Consider the following 14,812-nt stretch of genomic DNA (forward strand, 5'->3'; position numbering starts at 1 on the left):
CATTGCCCAGAAAGAGTTTTTGTGGCTCTTTTGTTTATTGTGTGGTGTGGCGCTGCCTACACTCTGAGAGGATATCTATGTACATTTTAATTTATTCCTTCATCCTGAACAACTGTTCTTTTATGAGGGAGTGCTATGCATTTCGACATTCTCATCAAGCTGCAGTTCCCTGGTTTTCCTGGGGAAAACCAACTCCATTAAACTGCTGCATCCCTTAGTGTGTTGTAAAGAGACAGTAATTCACTTCAAAACACGTGTTTCCTATACCTAAGCTATACCTTTATATCTCAAGTCACATGAAATCTTTCCAAAGACCTGTTGCAGATACTTTCTCCATAACTTGAACTAGAGGCATCATTTGGACCCCTTCTACACTGCCCTATATCTTAGGATCTTATCCCAAATTATCCCAAATCACCAACTCCGCTGGACCGGCCATGTTGTCCAGATGCCCGACCACCGTCTCCCAAAGCAGTTGCTCTATTCTGAACTCAAGAATTGAAAATGAAATGTTGAAGGACAGGAAAGGAGATTTAAGGATGGGCTCAAAGCCAACCTTAATAACTCTGACATAGACACTGAGAACTGGGAAGCCCTTGCCCTTGAGCGCTCCAGCTGGAGGTCAGCTGTGACCAGCAGTCCTGTAGAATTTGAAGAGGCACAAATGGAGGGCAAAAGAGAGAAACGTGCCAAGAGGAAGGTGCTTCAAGCCAACCCAAGAGGGACCGCCTTCCACCTGGAAACCGATACCCTCACTGTGAGAGAAGATGCAGATCAAGAATAGGACTTCACGGTCACCTACAGACCCACCGCCAGGACACTACACTCGAACTACGAGGGATCGTTTAATTATCCCAAATTATCTGCTTTAAACTGGATTATATGAGTCTCCACTGCCAGATAATCTGGGATAAGACGAGAATCTGGGATCAGATCCTGGGATATAGGGTTAGTGTGGAAGAAGCCAAAATCTCCTTGCTTTCTGCCCATCCCTATTGGCATGATGACATTTAGTCTCTCACGGCAATAAAAGAAATGCATGGTTTTACTGCCTAGCAATAAAACTGACACTGTTTTTTCTAACAGAGCTACCTGGATCAATTGCAAACAAAGGTAGGGTTGTTGTCACTGGCAATGCCAGGCACAGGGCTGGCATAATTGGAGACCCACACCCTGCTCGGGTGCCAAGGTCTCCTTGACGTTGCTTCCCTTTCTTTCTGCTACTATTAAAACTAAGATAAGAGGTCTAAATGGTTTTTTTTTTCCTATTTAGATCTAGAGCAATGGTTCTCAACCTATGGGTCCCCAGGTGTTTTGGCCTACAACTCCCAGAAATCACAGCCAGTTTACCAGCTGTTGGGATTTCTGGGAGTTGAAGGCCAAAACATCTGGGGACCCACAGGTTGAGAACCACTGCTCTGGAGAGACTGAGCTGAGCAGAAGACAGCAACGATTTCTATTGATAACAAGAGCAAGGAGGTTGTCATATCCAAAATGGAAGGGTCACTTAATGCCTCTTTCTGCTCGCCTGAAGCCACTGGATGTGGGTTTATAGTGTGACACATGGAATCTTGAAATCCTGAAACTCTGCCAAACAAAAACCTCAACCTCCAATTTTCAGCCTGGTTTTGCCCCACAGCAAGCCAAATATGAAAACATGTAAAAAGTATCCTCACTCTTACAAGCATCCCAGAAACCAAGACCATCTTCAGTCCCTCACAAAATGTTGACAGTAAATGTTATGATGTTACTTTCTGATCCATTTTGATGTGGAGTAATGAAAGGCGCAAAGATTACTGCAGAAGACGTTTACTTCTTGGGAGGAGAGTAATGACCAATCTCGATAAAATAGTGAAAAGTAGAGATATCACACTGGCCACAAAGATCCGCATAGTTCAAGCAATGGTATTCCGCGTAATAACCTATGGATGTTAGAACTGGACCATAGGGAAGGCTGAGTGAAGGAAGATAGATGCTTTTGAACTGTGGTGTTGGAGGAAAATTCTGAGTGTGCCTTGACTTCAAGAAGATCAAACCAGTCCATACTCCAGGAAATAAAGCCTTCCCTCCAGTGACCAAGCCTGCTCATTGGAGGGAAGGATATTAGAGGCAAAAATGAAGTACTTTGACCACATAATGAGAAGAAAGAAAAGCTTGGAGAAGATAATGATGCTGGGGGAAATTGAAGGAAAAAGGAAGAGGGGCTGACCAAGGGCAAGATGGTTGAATTGTATCCTTGGGGTGACTGGATTGACTTTGAAGGAGCTGGGGGTGGCCGCGGCCAATAGGGAGCTGTGGTGTGGGCTGGTCCATGAGGTGACAAAGATTTGGAAGAGACTGAATGAATAAACAACAACAAAATGAAAGCGCATAAGGGAATTTGTAGGAATTGGGTCCTACAAACCACATAGGTACCCACCCTTGTTTGAAGGATGGCATCATGGTTTGAATGTTAGACTATGACTTTGGAGATCAGGACTTGAATCCATGCTCAGACAAGATAAGTCAATGGGTGACCCTGGGCAAGTCTCACTCTCAGCTCCTTAATAGCCTTGTGACAGGCTCACCTAAGGCTTGCCATACATCAGAAGAAAACTGGAGTCATACAACAGCAAGAAAATGCTCTCTCTGCTTACCTCCTCACTTTTTCTGCTTCTTAAGGCATCACATTTTGACAGACCAAATCCACAGAGATCCAGTTTAATTGTAATACATCATTTCAAATGAAGAATGGCCCACTTATTGGAAAGGAGGAAAGAAGTTGTGTGAATTGTGAAACTCTCCTGCCAGCCCCTGTTGTCAAAACAGTGGAATGTGTTTTCACTGTCAACTGCATGTCAACATCTGCCCAACATAAGAAAGTAGTCTCGCTTATCCGACATTCCGTCTTATCTGACGCTCTTATCCAACACTCCCCTTTTTCTCCAGCATTTTCCCTTCAATTAAAGGAGTGCTATTCAACTCTCTCTCCATTTCCAGTAAGTGAAAAAGGCAAGACAAGAAGGAAGTGGAGGGAGGAAAGGGGAAAAGAGGCAGGACTGGAAGCAGAAGCATCCTCCCTCCTTCCCTCTGTGATTTCCACACTCCTCTCCACACCCGGGCATTTCCTGCTGGACTTCACTAGCACCAAGGCATTGCTTTAACTGTTTGAGTCCTTGTTGTTAGTATTCTAGGTGTCTAGTGTCACGTCAGACAGGTAACAGTAGGAGACTCCGTTTTATCCAACATTTTCGTTTATCCAATGTTCTGCCTGCCCGTTTATGTTGGATAAGTGAGACTCTATTGTATATAGAATTCCCAGATCCTCAGAGTTGTGCCCTTGAAAAATTCACATTCACGTGTGTTATTTAGAATATATTTTATTTGAGTAGTATCTCTCAGTCCAATTACCCTGTTACAGAAAAGTGCTACACTGAGCCTTTGAGATTAAATTGATTGAAGCGACACCCTATTTTTGATAGATTTGTTCTCAATGAGAAAGAGTCCTACAGTTTGAGAAACTCGAGAAAGGAGTTATCTCCTTTTAAAATGTGTGTGTGTGTATATATCACTCAGTCCTCATGACAAATATGTTGTCTGCAATTCTCATAATAAAAAAGAAAGGTGGAGCTTTTTTTACCCAGCACTCAGGAGCAAGCTGGTATTTGCCTATGTTAAGAACGGACATTTGCTAAGAGGAATCCAACAACCACAGGAAATAGGACCATTGGAGAAGAGATTGCTGCCAGGGTTCCTCTGTCGGTGCACGTTGCATTCTTGGACAACGTATAGATCTTGTCTTTGAAGGGCACAAGGTCATCTACCATCAGTTTGCAGGCATTTTCCGTTGCACAGCCTTGGAAGGTGAAGTTGCCCTTTCCATCTGTGAAAAGAAAAGAACCAGATTAAAAAATGGAAAAATAAAAAAACTGTTTCAAGACTACATCCCACCACGTTCTGTTTTGGGTCGGTTCATGCATGTGTGTTTATTGCTTGCATGATGGCTTTTATGTCCAACTGAGCCTGCAAAGGTCTGAAATGAAAAATAGATGCTGAAATTCTGGATCAAGAGGGGAAAAGTGAGATGATAGCTATTTCTTTAATATTTGCAGGGATGTCTGTAGGAGATAGAACAAGCTTGTTTTCTGCTCCTGCAAATGATAGAAAATGGACCACTAGATGCAAATTACAAGAAAGATATTCCATCTCAGACAGTTTTAATGACAAACTTTAAACTTCCATTCTATGTCTAATTTTTGTTTTGTGCATTTTCATATGTGTTTTAGGCACAAAGGTTATGTCAGACGCAGATTATAGCCAGGAAATCAGAAGACGTTTCCTTCTTGGGAGGAGAACAATGACCAATCTCAATAAAATAGTGAAGAGTAGAAACATCACACTGGCAATGAAGATCCACATAATTAAAGCAATGGTATGCCCCGTAGTAACCTATGGAAGTGAGAACTGGACCATAAGGAAGGCTGAGCAAAGGAAGATAGACACTTTTGAACTGTGGTGTTGGGGAAAATTCTGAGAGTGCCTTGGACCACAAGAAGATCGAACCAGTCCATACTGTAGGAAATAAAGCCTGACTGCTCACTGGAGGGAAGGATATGAGAGGCAAAGATGAAGTGCTTTGGTCACATCATGAGAAGACAGGAAAGCTTAGAGAAGATAAGAAGATGGATTGATGATATCCTTGAAATGACTGACTTGACCTTGAAGGAACTGGGGGTGGCCACGGCTGACAGGGAGCTCTGGCGTGGGCTGGTCCATGAGGTCACAAAGAGTCAGAAGTGACCGAATGGCTAAACAACAACAAAATAAGTATTTTATGGAAATATGTTTTGATATGTGTATATTACTGAGTATTTTTAAATGATTATGTGATTTAGCAATGTTGTAACTCACCTCGAGCCATGAGAAGCGGTGAGTAAGAATTAAATTATTATTACTATCATCATCATCATCTCAATTGTAAATGCTATTTTGACCATGCAATGGGTTGCCTCAAAGGATTGTGATTCACAGATTCGATGAGCACCTTTCATGGGTGTAGTTGTACATGCCTACATGGTAGAGGGTGAACTAGGTGGCCCTTGTGATTGCTTTCATATCTCAGATTCAATGATCCTGTTATCCCAGGAAATAATACTCCTGCATTTGACACAAGAAAGTCCAATTGTCTTTCCTCCATTTGTTGCCAAAATAATATGCCTTAATACCTTTTGTTTTCCCTTCAAGAGTAATGCACTTCTGTTCGGCTCCTCGGCAGGCAAGGTGTGTATTGGCTTGGCACACCTGGAGGCTATTGTAATTCTCACACACTGGGCAATTCACTCCATTTTCAACAGTACCAACAGGAGGTGCTGTAAAAAAAACCAATAGAAGTGATGAGTGAAGAACAGCAGAGTACTATTCACACGATACAGTTACAGCACTATGATTGTACTTTAGCTGCCGTGATACACACGACACAATTCTGGAATCTGAAGTTTAAAAGCATTTTTACAACTCTTATATAAAAAGTGCTCTTGTGCCACACCAAACGACAAACTCCAGGATCCCATGGCAGTTGAAATGGACTCAAAGTGAGTGGGTACCAGAATAGGGCCAGGTACTGTCAACAAACATTCATCCTCTACCTCAAGGGTGTCAAGCTCATTTTCACTGAGGGTCACATCAGCCTTATGGTTACTTTCAAAGGGTCATTGAATCCATGGATAGAGAATCCATGGATACAGAGGGTCAACTATCATTTTTACAAAGTGATTAACACTTTTTAGATTTTTACCCTGTTTGAGTCCCCAGATCTTATTGAACAACTAACATTTTATTATCCGTCATGCAGATTGGGGATAATAGGAATTGCAACCCAACAGCACTTGTGGCTCTGAGGTTGGGAAAAGGTTAAAGGGCATTTTTAAGTCAGACATATTATTCACATATTCACAAATTCCACTATCCTGACTGAGCACTTAAATGGCAGCCTTCCAGATGTGACTGTATCACATCTGGAAGGCAAAGATGCAAAATTACTCCTAAAATCCAAATCCAAAACAGGCAAAGATGCAAAATTACTCCTAAAATCCAAATCCAAAAGCAGGAGTCCCCTTCCCACTAAGAGGGGAGGATGAAGGACACCAACAAAAAGTTGAATCTACAAACTGTAAAAAGCTGTTTATTGTGTGGCCAGATCAAGACAATAAATGTCCTTTGACCAATAGCTGGCCACTTGGAGTGCCTCTGGTGTTGCTATCAGAAGGTCCTCCATTCTGCATCTGGCAGGACTCAAGTTGCATTGTAATAGGTGGTCTGTGGTTTGCTCTTCTCCACACTCGCATGCCGTAGACTCCACTTGGTAGCCTCATTTCTTAAGGTTGGCAGATGTATTAAATGGATATTTAATGTATTAAAGGACATTTAATAGAATGCCAAATTTGCAAACTTCGTGGGTTTTTTTTATACATCTGTTTGGATGCTCCTGATACAATAAATAAATATGACAGTAAAATGCATATATAATGCAATCAAAAAGGTTTCGCTGTGCCTAGAGTTAGGCTGCATTCATTTTATCACTTTCAAGAAAGTTAAAGGCACAGTTTCATCGGCTAAAATGAATTTTCATTGGCTCTTCTATCTTTCTAACAGCAGAAGTGTATAACAATGGTATCGTTCATGTCTTTCTGACCCTGAGCTTGAAGCTGCACATCGGCTTATCTAGTTGCATGTTGCTCTTACATGCCTGTGAGAAATTAGGGAGTGAGGGAGTACATTACTAACTTACAGCTTGTATCCTTGAGCAGCACACAGAGAGCAATCACCTTCCTGTGGCAGCTTTTCTCTAAGCATCAGCAGTTTCTGGCAAGCAAGACATTTTTGCAAATCAAGACATCTGGGACTTACAGTCATTAGAAAATCTAATTTAAAATCACATCCCTCTCACTACCAACTATTGTCATGATGTCTAATGATAATTCAGGAGCTGTGGTCCAGCATCTGGAGGGCCACATGAAATGACATGGTGGGCCAGATTCAGCCCCCGGCCTACAACTTCCAAATGTCAAGGTCTATTTTCCCCAAACTCCACCAGTGTTCACATTTGGGCACATTGGGTATTCATGCCATGTTTGCTCCAGATCCATCATTGTTTGAGTCCGCAGTGCTCTCCAGCGGCAGGTGAACTGCATCACCAAAACTCAAGGTCAATGCCTACCAAACCCTTCCAGTATTTTTTGCTGGTCATTGGAGTTCTGTGTACCATGTTTGGTTCAATTGAATTGTTGCTGGATTTCAGAATGCTCTTTGATTGTAGATGAACTATAAATCCCAGCAACTACAGCTTCCAAATGACAAAATCAATCCCCTCCCCCAACCCCAGCAGTATTCAGATTTGGGTGTATTGAGTATTTATGCCAAATTTGGTCCAATGAATGAAAATACATCCTGCATATTGGATATTTACATTACAATTCATAACAGTAGCAAAATTACAGTTACAAAGTAGAAACGATAATAATGTTATGGTTGGAGGTCACCACAACATGAGGAACTGTATTAAGGGGTCGTGGCATTACAAAGGTTGAAAACCACTAATTTACTTGATATCACCATCCCTCCCACCAGTGATCTCTGGTGCCGAGAAGATCCTGCTTCTGATTGTCACACAAGAGATCACTGGTTAGAAGCAATGATGTGCTGCAACCAATGATCAGCATGACGTGCTCCAATCAACAGGGTGATCCCTGGTAAAGCAGGATTGGGGACGTGGGGGCAAGAGAAGCTACTTAGTAAGTATACTTAACTACAGGCAGTCCCTGAGTTCCAAACACCTAACTTACATATGACTCATATTGGGGTGAGGCAACAAGAAGTGCAAGAAATCTAGCTCTTGGGAGGGAAATTCACTCTTGGAAGAGTTGTCATGGGGAAAAGGTTTATCACCAGTTCTTGATTCCACAACAAGCCAACTTTTTCAAAATCTAATTATCACAGGGACAGAAAGTGAGATGAAATCTTCTGAAGATGGGTGCAGACACCAAAACAAACACCTCAGGGGTGTTTCTCTGTGTTATCCAAAGCAAATGTATATTCCAAAGTGTTCTTATTCCAACTTACATACAAATTCAGCTTAAGAACAAGCCTGCAGAACCTATCTTGTTCATAACTTGGGGGCTGCCTGTACTTGATTGCCTAGTGCACCTAACTAAGCAGGTGGTTTTGAATCCCAGCCAACATTTCGACAATACTGCTCCCTTCTTCCATTGTTCTCAGGAAGGAAGTCGATTTCTTGAAATCCTTTCCTATACTCACAACTGAGTGTCAGGTTTTGATTGCACAAGTCAGTTGCACAACAGGCTGAGCTGCTCTGGATTTGCTTTTTATCAGCAGGAGTCAAAGTGAAGGCAACTTCTTCACACAGAGTTTGATTACTGCACCCTCTATAGTGTCCATTGCTGCTTCCACCTGGAGAAAAAAGAACATGAATATCTCATCAGAACACATTGGAGTCAGACAAAGGGAGAGGAGATGCTTAACTGTTATCTGTCAGCAGTTGTTCCACTTGATTCCAGCAGAAAGACAATGGCAAGCAAGGTTTTGATGATTATGCTGAGAGACCAACATGTCTGGTCTCTCTCTAGGGCAGGCATGGACAAAGTTCGGTCCTCCAGGTGTTTTGGACTTCAACTCCCACAATTCCTAACAGCCTACCAGCTGTTAGGAATTGTGGGAGTTGAAGTCCAAAACACCTGGAGGACCGAACTTTGCCCATGCCTGCTCTAGGGGTCCTTCTACACAAACATATAACCCAAAATATCAAGGTAGATAATCCACAATACAGTGTTCCCTCGCTACTTCATGGTTTGCTTTTCACAGACTCGCTGTTTTGTGGGTTTTTTTAAAAAAAAAATGAATTAAAAATATGCAAGTAGTGAGGGAATACTGTATACCCATTACCTGTGAGGACCCCCACACATGGTTAAAATCATCCCCTCCAATGCCATGTTTCCCAGTGCAGTCACTGGAAAGCGAAAAAGAAGGGGGGAAGGAGGAGGGGATGGGGAGCCTGGCGCATGAGGAGGAGCCAGAAGGAAGTGTGGTGTGCAAGGGGAGGAGGGAATGAGGGAGGTGGAAAGAGGAAAGGAAAAAGAAGGCAAAGGGATTGAGAAAGAGAGAGGGGGGGGAGGGAGAGAGAGAGGAGAGGGAGAGATGAGTGGGCAGAGCCACTCCTAGGAGGGGGCGGTCCTACACCTCATGAAGTATATATATAGCATCCCAACTTCACGGATTTTCACTTATTGTGGGTGGTCCTGGAATGTAACACCTGCAATAAGTGAGGGAACACTGTATCTGCTTTGAACTGGATTATCTGAGTCCACATTGCCATATAGTCCCATTCAATGTGAATTTTATGCAGCTGTTTGGAAGGGGTCTTAATTGCTTCAATCAGGACATGAGATCATTGAAACTTTTCAAAATCACTATCTATCCCCCCCTCCCTTTTCCCCTCAACTCGGTGCCCTTCCACACAGCCATATAACCCAGAATATCAAGCCAGAAAACCCCACAATATCTGCTTTTTTTTCCTCATGAAGGAAAAACTTTATGAGAACTACCACTCCTCTTAGCATCCCCCCAGCAACAGCAAAAGTATCCCTCTGGTCAGCCAAACCAGGAAACCCCAACTGGATGCCCCCCTACGAGGGTCTTCTTCCAGGGGCAAACCAAGAATGGGCAACTTGGAAGTCCCTGAACAGACTCAGAAGTGGGGTGGGCAGTAGGCCTGGGCAGTTTCGTTCGTTAATTTTGTAATTTGTTAAATATTCGTTATTTTTAACAATTACAAAATGATTACAAAACTTATTTTCAAACCCGGAAGTGTTTTTAAATATCGAAACGGCATCCTCCATCTTTTTTACGAGCTTCCACTCGTTTCGGAAATGACGTTTTAGGGATGGAGGATGCTGGGTGCGACGGGAGCCAATCCGGCGCTCCCAAGCACCGTGGCTCATTGTGATTGGGCGGGCTGCCCTTTAAAAGCGGCTCCGCGTGGCCGCATTGCTCATTGCTGGGGAAGGTGAGGAGACGGGAGGTTCAGGAGGGAGGCTTGGCTTGCTTGCATTCATTCATTGCTTGCATTCATTCCCTGGGCTGGGAGCAGCGGGGATGCTTTGCCCTGTTTTCGCCCTACATTTTTAAATATTTCTGAAAAATATTTCTTTTATTCTTCAAAAAATTCAATTTTTTTGTTAATTTTCCATTTTTAAATATTTCTGAAAAATATATTTCTTTTATTCTTCAAAAAATTCAAAAAATATTCTAAAAAAAGAAAAGAAACTTGTGTGCCTGTGTGTGCGTTTGTCCCTATCCTGTGGCTGTGTTCGCTCCACAACAGGGCAAGCCTTTTGTTAATTTTCCATTTTTAAATATTTCTGAAAAATATATTTCTTTTATTCTTCAAAAAATTCAAAAAATATTCTAAAAAAAGAAAAGAAACTTGTGTGCCTGTGTGTGCGTTTGTCCCTATCCTGTGGCTGTGTTCGCTCCACAACAGGGCAAGCCTTTTGTTAATTTTCCATTTTTAAATATTTCTGAAAAATATATTTCTTTTATTCTTAAAAAAATTCAAAAATATTCTAAAAAAGGGGGAAAAAGCGATTTGCGCATGCGCGGGGGGTCCGCCATCTTAACGAATCCATTCGTTAATAATAACAAAATTTCGTAAATACCGAACTTTTTTAAAGGAAAATGTTGTAATTCTTTTAAATAACGAAACGCAAAACCCCCCCAAAAATGAATCGATTTTAGAAACAAATTTTTGCGTTGTTACCCAGGCCTAGTGGGCAGATCAAAAGACAACCTGGCAAAATGGCACTACCTAAAAGAATCCCACACCTTATGTAACTGTGGAGCAGAACAGACAACTCCGCATCTGTATGCTTGTCCTCTGTGCCCTGCCTCATGTACAGAGGAGGAATTGTTAGAGGCTACAGACAATGCCGTTGCTGTTGCACGTTTTTGGTCAAAAGATATTAAGCACCTGCACTCCTTCTATTTTTATCGGTTTTATACTAATTTATGCAATGCTTTTGATACGAAATAAATAAAAACTGGGTTATCTGAGTCCACACTGCCATATATTCCAGTTCAAAGCAGAAAATGTGGGATTTTATTCAGCTGTGTAGAAAGGGCCTCTGTTTCCTTTTATGTTGATTTAATCCTTTTATATATAAACCTGCAGATTGTATTGAGTTTTGTTAGAAATTTTAGACAAGCCCATAGCCATGACCACATTGAGCTGCCAAAGTGAGCCTCATTTAAGTGACTTTGGATTCATGGAATAAATCTGGTTAACAGATGTGCATGTCTCCTTTAGATTGAGCACTGGAGGTTCCTGTCTTCCACAGCTGCCAAAACACAGTTATATCTTTCCCTTATGAGCTCAGACTAGTTGGATTTTCCCCCTCTGAATTGTCACTTCCTTCTTTTCCTTCAATACAAAGCAGCCACAGCATTTGCCCTGAAGGTGGAGATCTAACAGTGAGCAGGGAAAGACATAGAACTGTGCAAGAACTAAGCATTACATTGTCCTCATTTGATGTAGAATCTCAGACCTGGCATGTCTATCTATGGGTCCTCACCATACTCACTTAACTGATGGATAGTGACGCAGGCCGCTCCTGTACAATTTTCGCATTTGGTGTCTCCCAGATCACATGAAGCACATGTTATATAATTATTTTCTCCTGGAGACAGAAAAAATGGGAGGAAGTGGAGGAAATCTTAACTTTTGAAGTTCCAAGAAACTGGTGAGACGCCGCTCTAAAGTTTTGGAGAGATCATAGAATCATAGAATTGGAAGAGACCTCTTGGGCCATCCAGTCCAACCCACTGCCAAGAAAATCGCATTCAAACCACCCCCAGACAGATGGCCACCCAGCCTCCAAAGAAGGAGCCTCCACCACACTCCGGAGCAGAGAGAGAGCTCCACTGCTGAACAGCTCTCACAGTTAGGAAGTTTTTCCTCATGTTCAGGTGGAATCTCTTTTCCTGTAGTTTGCAGTCATTGTTCTGTGTACTATTGGCCAGTGCAGCAGAAAACAAGCTCCTTATGCCTTCCTCTCACATATTTATACATGGCCCTCATCATGTCTCCTCTCAGCTTTCTCTTCTGAATGCTAAACATGCCCAGCTCTTTAAGCCGCTCCTCATAGGGCTTGTTCTTCAGACCCTTGATCCTTTTAGTCACCCTCCTCTGGACACATTCCAGCTTGTCAACATCTCCCTTCAATTGTGATGCCCAGAACTGGACACAGTATTCCAGGTGTGGTCTGACCAAGGTAGAATAGTGAGGTAGCATGACATCCCTGGATCTAGACCAGGCATGGGCAAACTAAAGCCCAGGGTCCAGATGCGGCCCTCTGGGCCATTACCTCAGGCCCTCCTCATTTTCCCTGTTTTCTTGGCATAAGGACATGGTGGCCTGCCACATCCTAATGCCAAAAAGATGGGCGAGGAAGTCACACAGTAGCTGAGAGCCCTCTGGAGTCCTCTCAGTCAATGCGTAACTCACCCTCCTCCTGGCATAAGGATGGTGTGAGTGGTCACATCCTTATACCAGGAGGGCAGGTCAAGAGAAACACATGGTAGCTGACAGCCCTCCACAGCACTCTCAGCTACTGCCTGTTTCACCCTCCTTCTGGCATAATGCCCAAGGATCGGGGTGGATCAGGGCAGTGACCTGTGTCCTGCCTTCCTCCCAGCATAAGGATGAGACAACCTGAGGATGACCCAGGCCCTGCCCTGCCCCCTTCTGGCCCCACCTTTCCTAGACCCTACCTCTCATGGGCCTGCCCAGCATGGGAATGGTCCCCCTCCCTCCCAGCCCAACCCACCCATCCAGGCCCACAATATGGCCCCAAGGCAAAAAAGTTTGCCCATCCCTGCGGAATAGAGGGGTAGCAGTACTTCCCTAGATCTGTACACTAGACTCCTATTGATGCAGGCCAAAATCCCATTGGCTGTTTTAGCCGTCGCATTACATTGTTGGCTCATGTTTAGCTTGTTGTCCACAAGGGCTCCAAGATTTTTTTCACACATATTGCTATCGAGCCAGGCATCCCCCATTCTGTATCTTTGCATTTCGTTTTTCCTGCCAAAATGGAGTATCTTGCATTTGTCACTGTTGAACTTTATTTTGTTAGTTTTGGCCCATCTCTCTAATCTGTTCAGATCATTTTGAATTCTGCTCCTGTCTCCTAGAGTATTGGCTCTCCCTCCCAATTTGGTGTCATCTGCAAATTTGATGATCATGTCTTCTAACCCTTCATCCAAGTCATTAATGTCATTAATCAGTCATCTTATCAATGAAGATGTTGAACAGAATCAGGCCCAGGGTAGAAACCTGTGGCACTCTACTTGTCACTTCTTTTCAGGATGAAGAGGATGCATTGGTGAGCATCCTTTGTGTTCATTCTGTCTATAGCCTTTGATGTGGATTTTTTTAATGACATGCTGATGTCTTTTCCCCCATAAAGCCACATACTACTCCTCATAATACTACACTGTCTTAAATGCCTTAAATATTAGCCCTGTTTCAGGGCATATTTGACCTGCTGATTCCAAAAATGGCACCGGTTTTCCCCTATTGCCTCTAGTTTTTGAGATACAGAACATATCCCACTAAAAGCCACGATAACTCTGAGAAATAAGAACTGGTGTGGTGTATGCAATGCAATTTTATGAATCAGCACTAGGCTTGGGCAATCCATGGTTCTAAATGGTTCTAAAGTATTTACAAAACTAAAGTTCTGGTGGTGAAAATTTCAGAACTCTAACAAAACTTTCAAAATTTAATTATTATTTCATTATTGGTGATTTTAATGACAGAACCAATTAGGAACTGCCATTTATTATGAAATTTTGAGAGTTTTGTTAGAGTTCTGAAATTTTCACCACCAGAACTTTAGTTTTGTAAGTACTTTAGAACCATTTAGAACCATGGATTGCCCAAGCCTAATCAGCACCCAAGATAACTCCAGGAATGGGCCTAAAAATCAAACACCAAGAAAACATGTTTTGTTGAGCTATGCTATCATTTTGTGTTCTCTTTTCCCTCCCTCCCTCTCCCCACCCCCAATCCCATTCCAAAATATTAAAAATTACTTTCCAAAGATTTAATGACCAACTGGGAGGGTGTAAAAGAACAAAAATAGCCTGGGATTTTTGGTCCTTCATATTTTTTCTTTAGCTCCAACCACTTCTGGAGCTGAAAGAACTTCCCCAGTTTGTTCCAATGTTCCGCCACCTCCATTCGGCCCTGGTGAGCAAGAGGAGGAAGGCATCACGCCAAGAGGTGTCATTTAATTGCCTTTTGACCATGAAAGCTATCAACTCATCCTCTGTTGCCTTCTGCCCTTCCAAAACAAACAAACAAAAAAGACAACAACAAACCTTGTCCTTTAAATAAGACTGAACAGCACTCACCATAAATGATGGAGATGCAAACACAAATGAGGGAGAAGATCAGGATTGCCTTCATGGTGCCTTAGATAATGACTGATCAGGACTAGATACAGGAAACGTTGGTGCCTCTTGTGCTGTGAAGGGATATTTCAGCTAATCAGATCCATCTAGCTTGCAAAGATAAGCTTACATTCTTATCTTACAACTCCCATAAACTCCCAGCTTGTTAAGATAAACTAAATATGAATAGACCAACACTGGGAGTAGGCAGAAGTCCAGCTGGCATATGAGATTTCCAGTTAGCAAATTAGCCAATATGCCCAGCCCATAGCCCTTCATCAAACTGGCTCTCTGAAAAACCTTTAGC

General features: G+C 42.6%; 1 protein-coding gene across 1 annotated transcript; it reads right to left on the reverse strand.

The window, feature by feature from the left end:
* Nucleotides 1-3,653: 3,653 nt before the first annotated feature.
* LOC137097948 (phospholipase A2 inhibitor gamma subunit B-like) lies at nt 3,654-14,521 on the reverse strand. The gene is made up of 5 exons (XM_067473419.1): nt 14,467-14,521; nt 11,622-11,726; nt 8,293-8,445; nt 5,205-5,348; nt 3,654-3,862 (listed from the first exon to the last, which is right to left on the reverse strand). Exons 1-5 carry the CDS (start codon nt 14,519-14,521, stop codon nt 3,654-3,656), a joined length of 666 nt encoding a protein of 221 aa, XP_067329520.1.
* Nucleotides 14,522-14,812: the final 291 nt, after the last annotated feature.

The sequence above is a fragment of the Anolis sagrei genome, chromosome X (genome assembly GCF_037176765.1).
Source record: "Anolis sagrei isolate rAnoSag1 chromosome X, rAnoSag1.mat, whole genome shotgun sequence".
In the NCBI taxonomy this organism is placed as follows: domain Eukaryota; kingdom Metazoa; phylum Chordata; class Lepidosauria; order Squamata; family Dactyloidae; genus Anolis; species Anolis sagrei.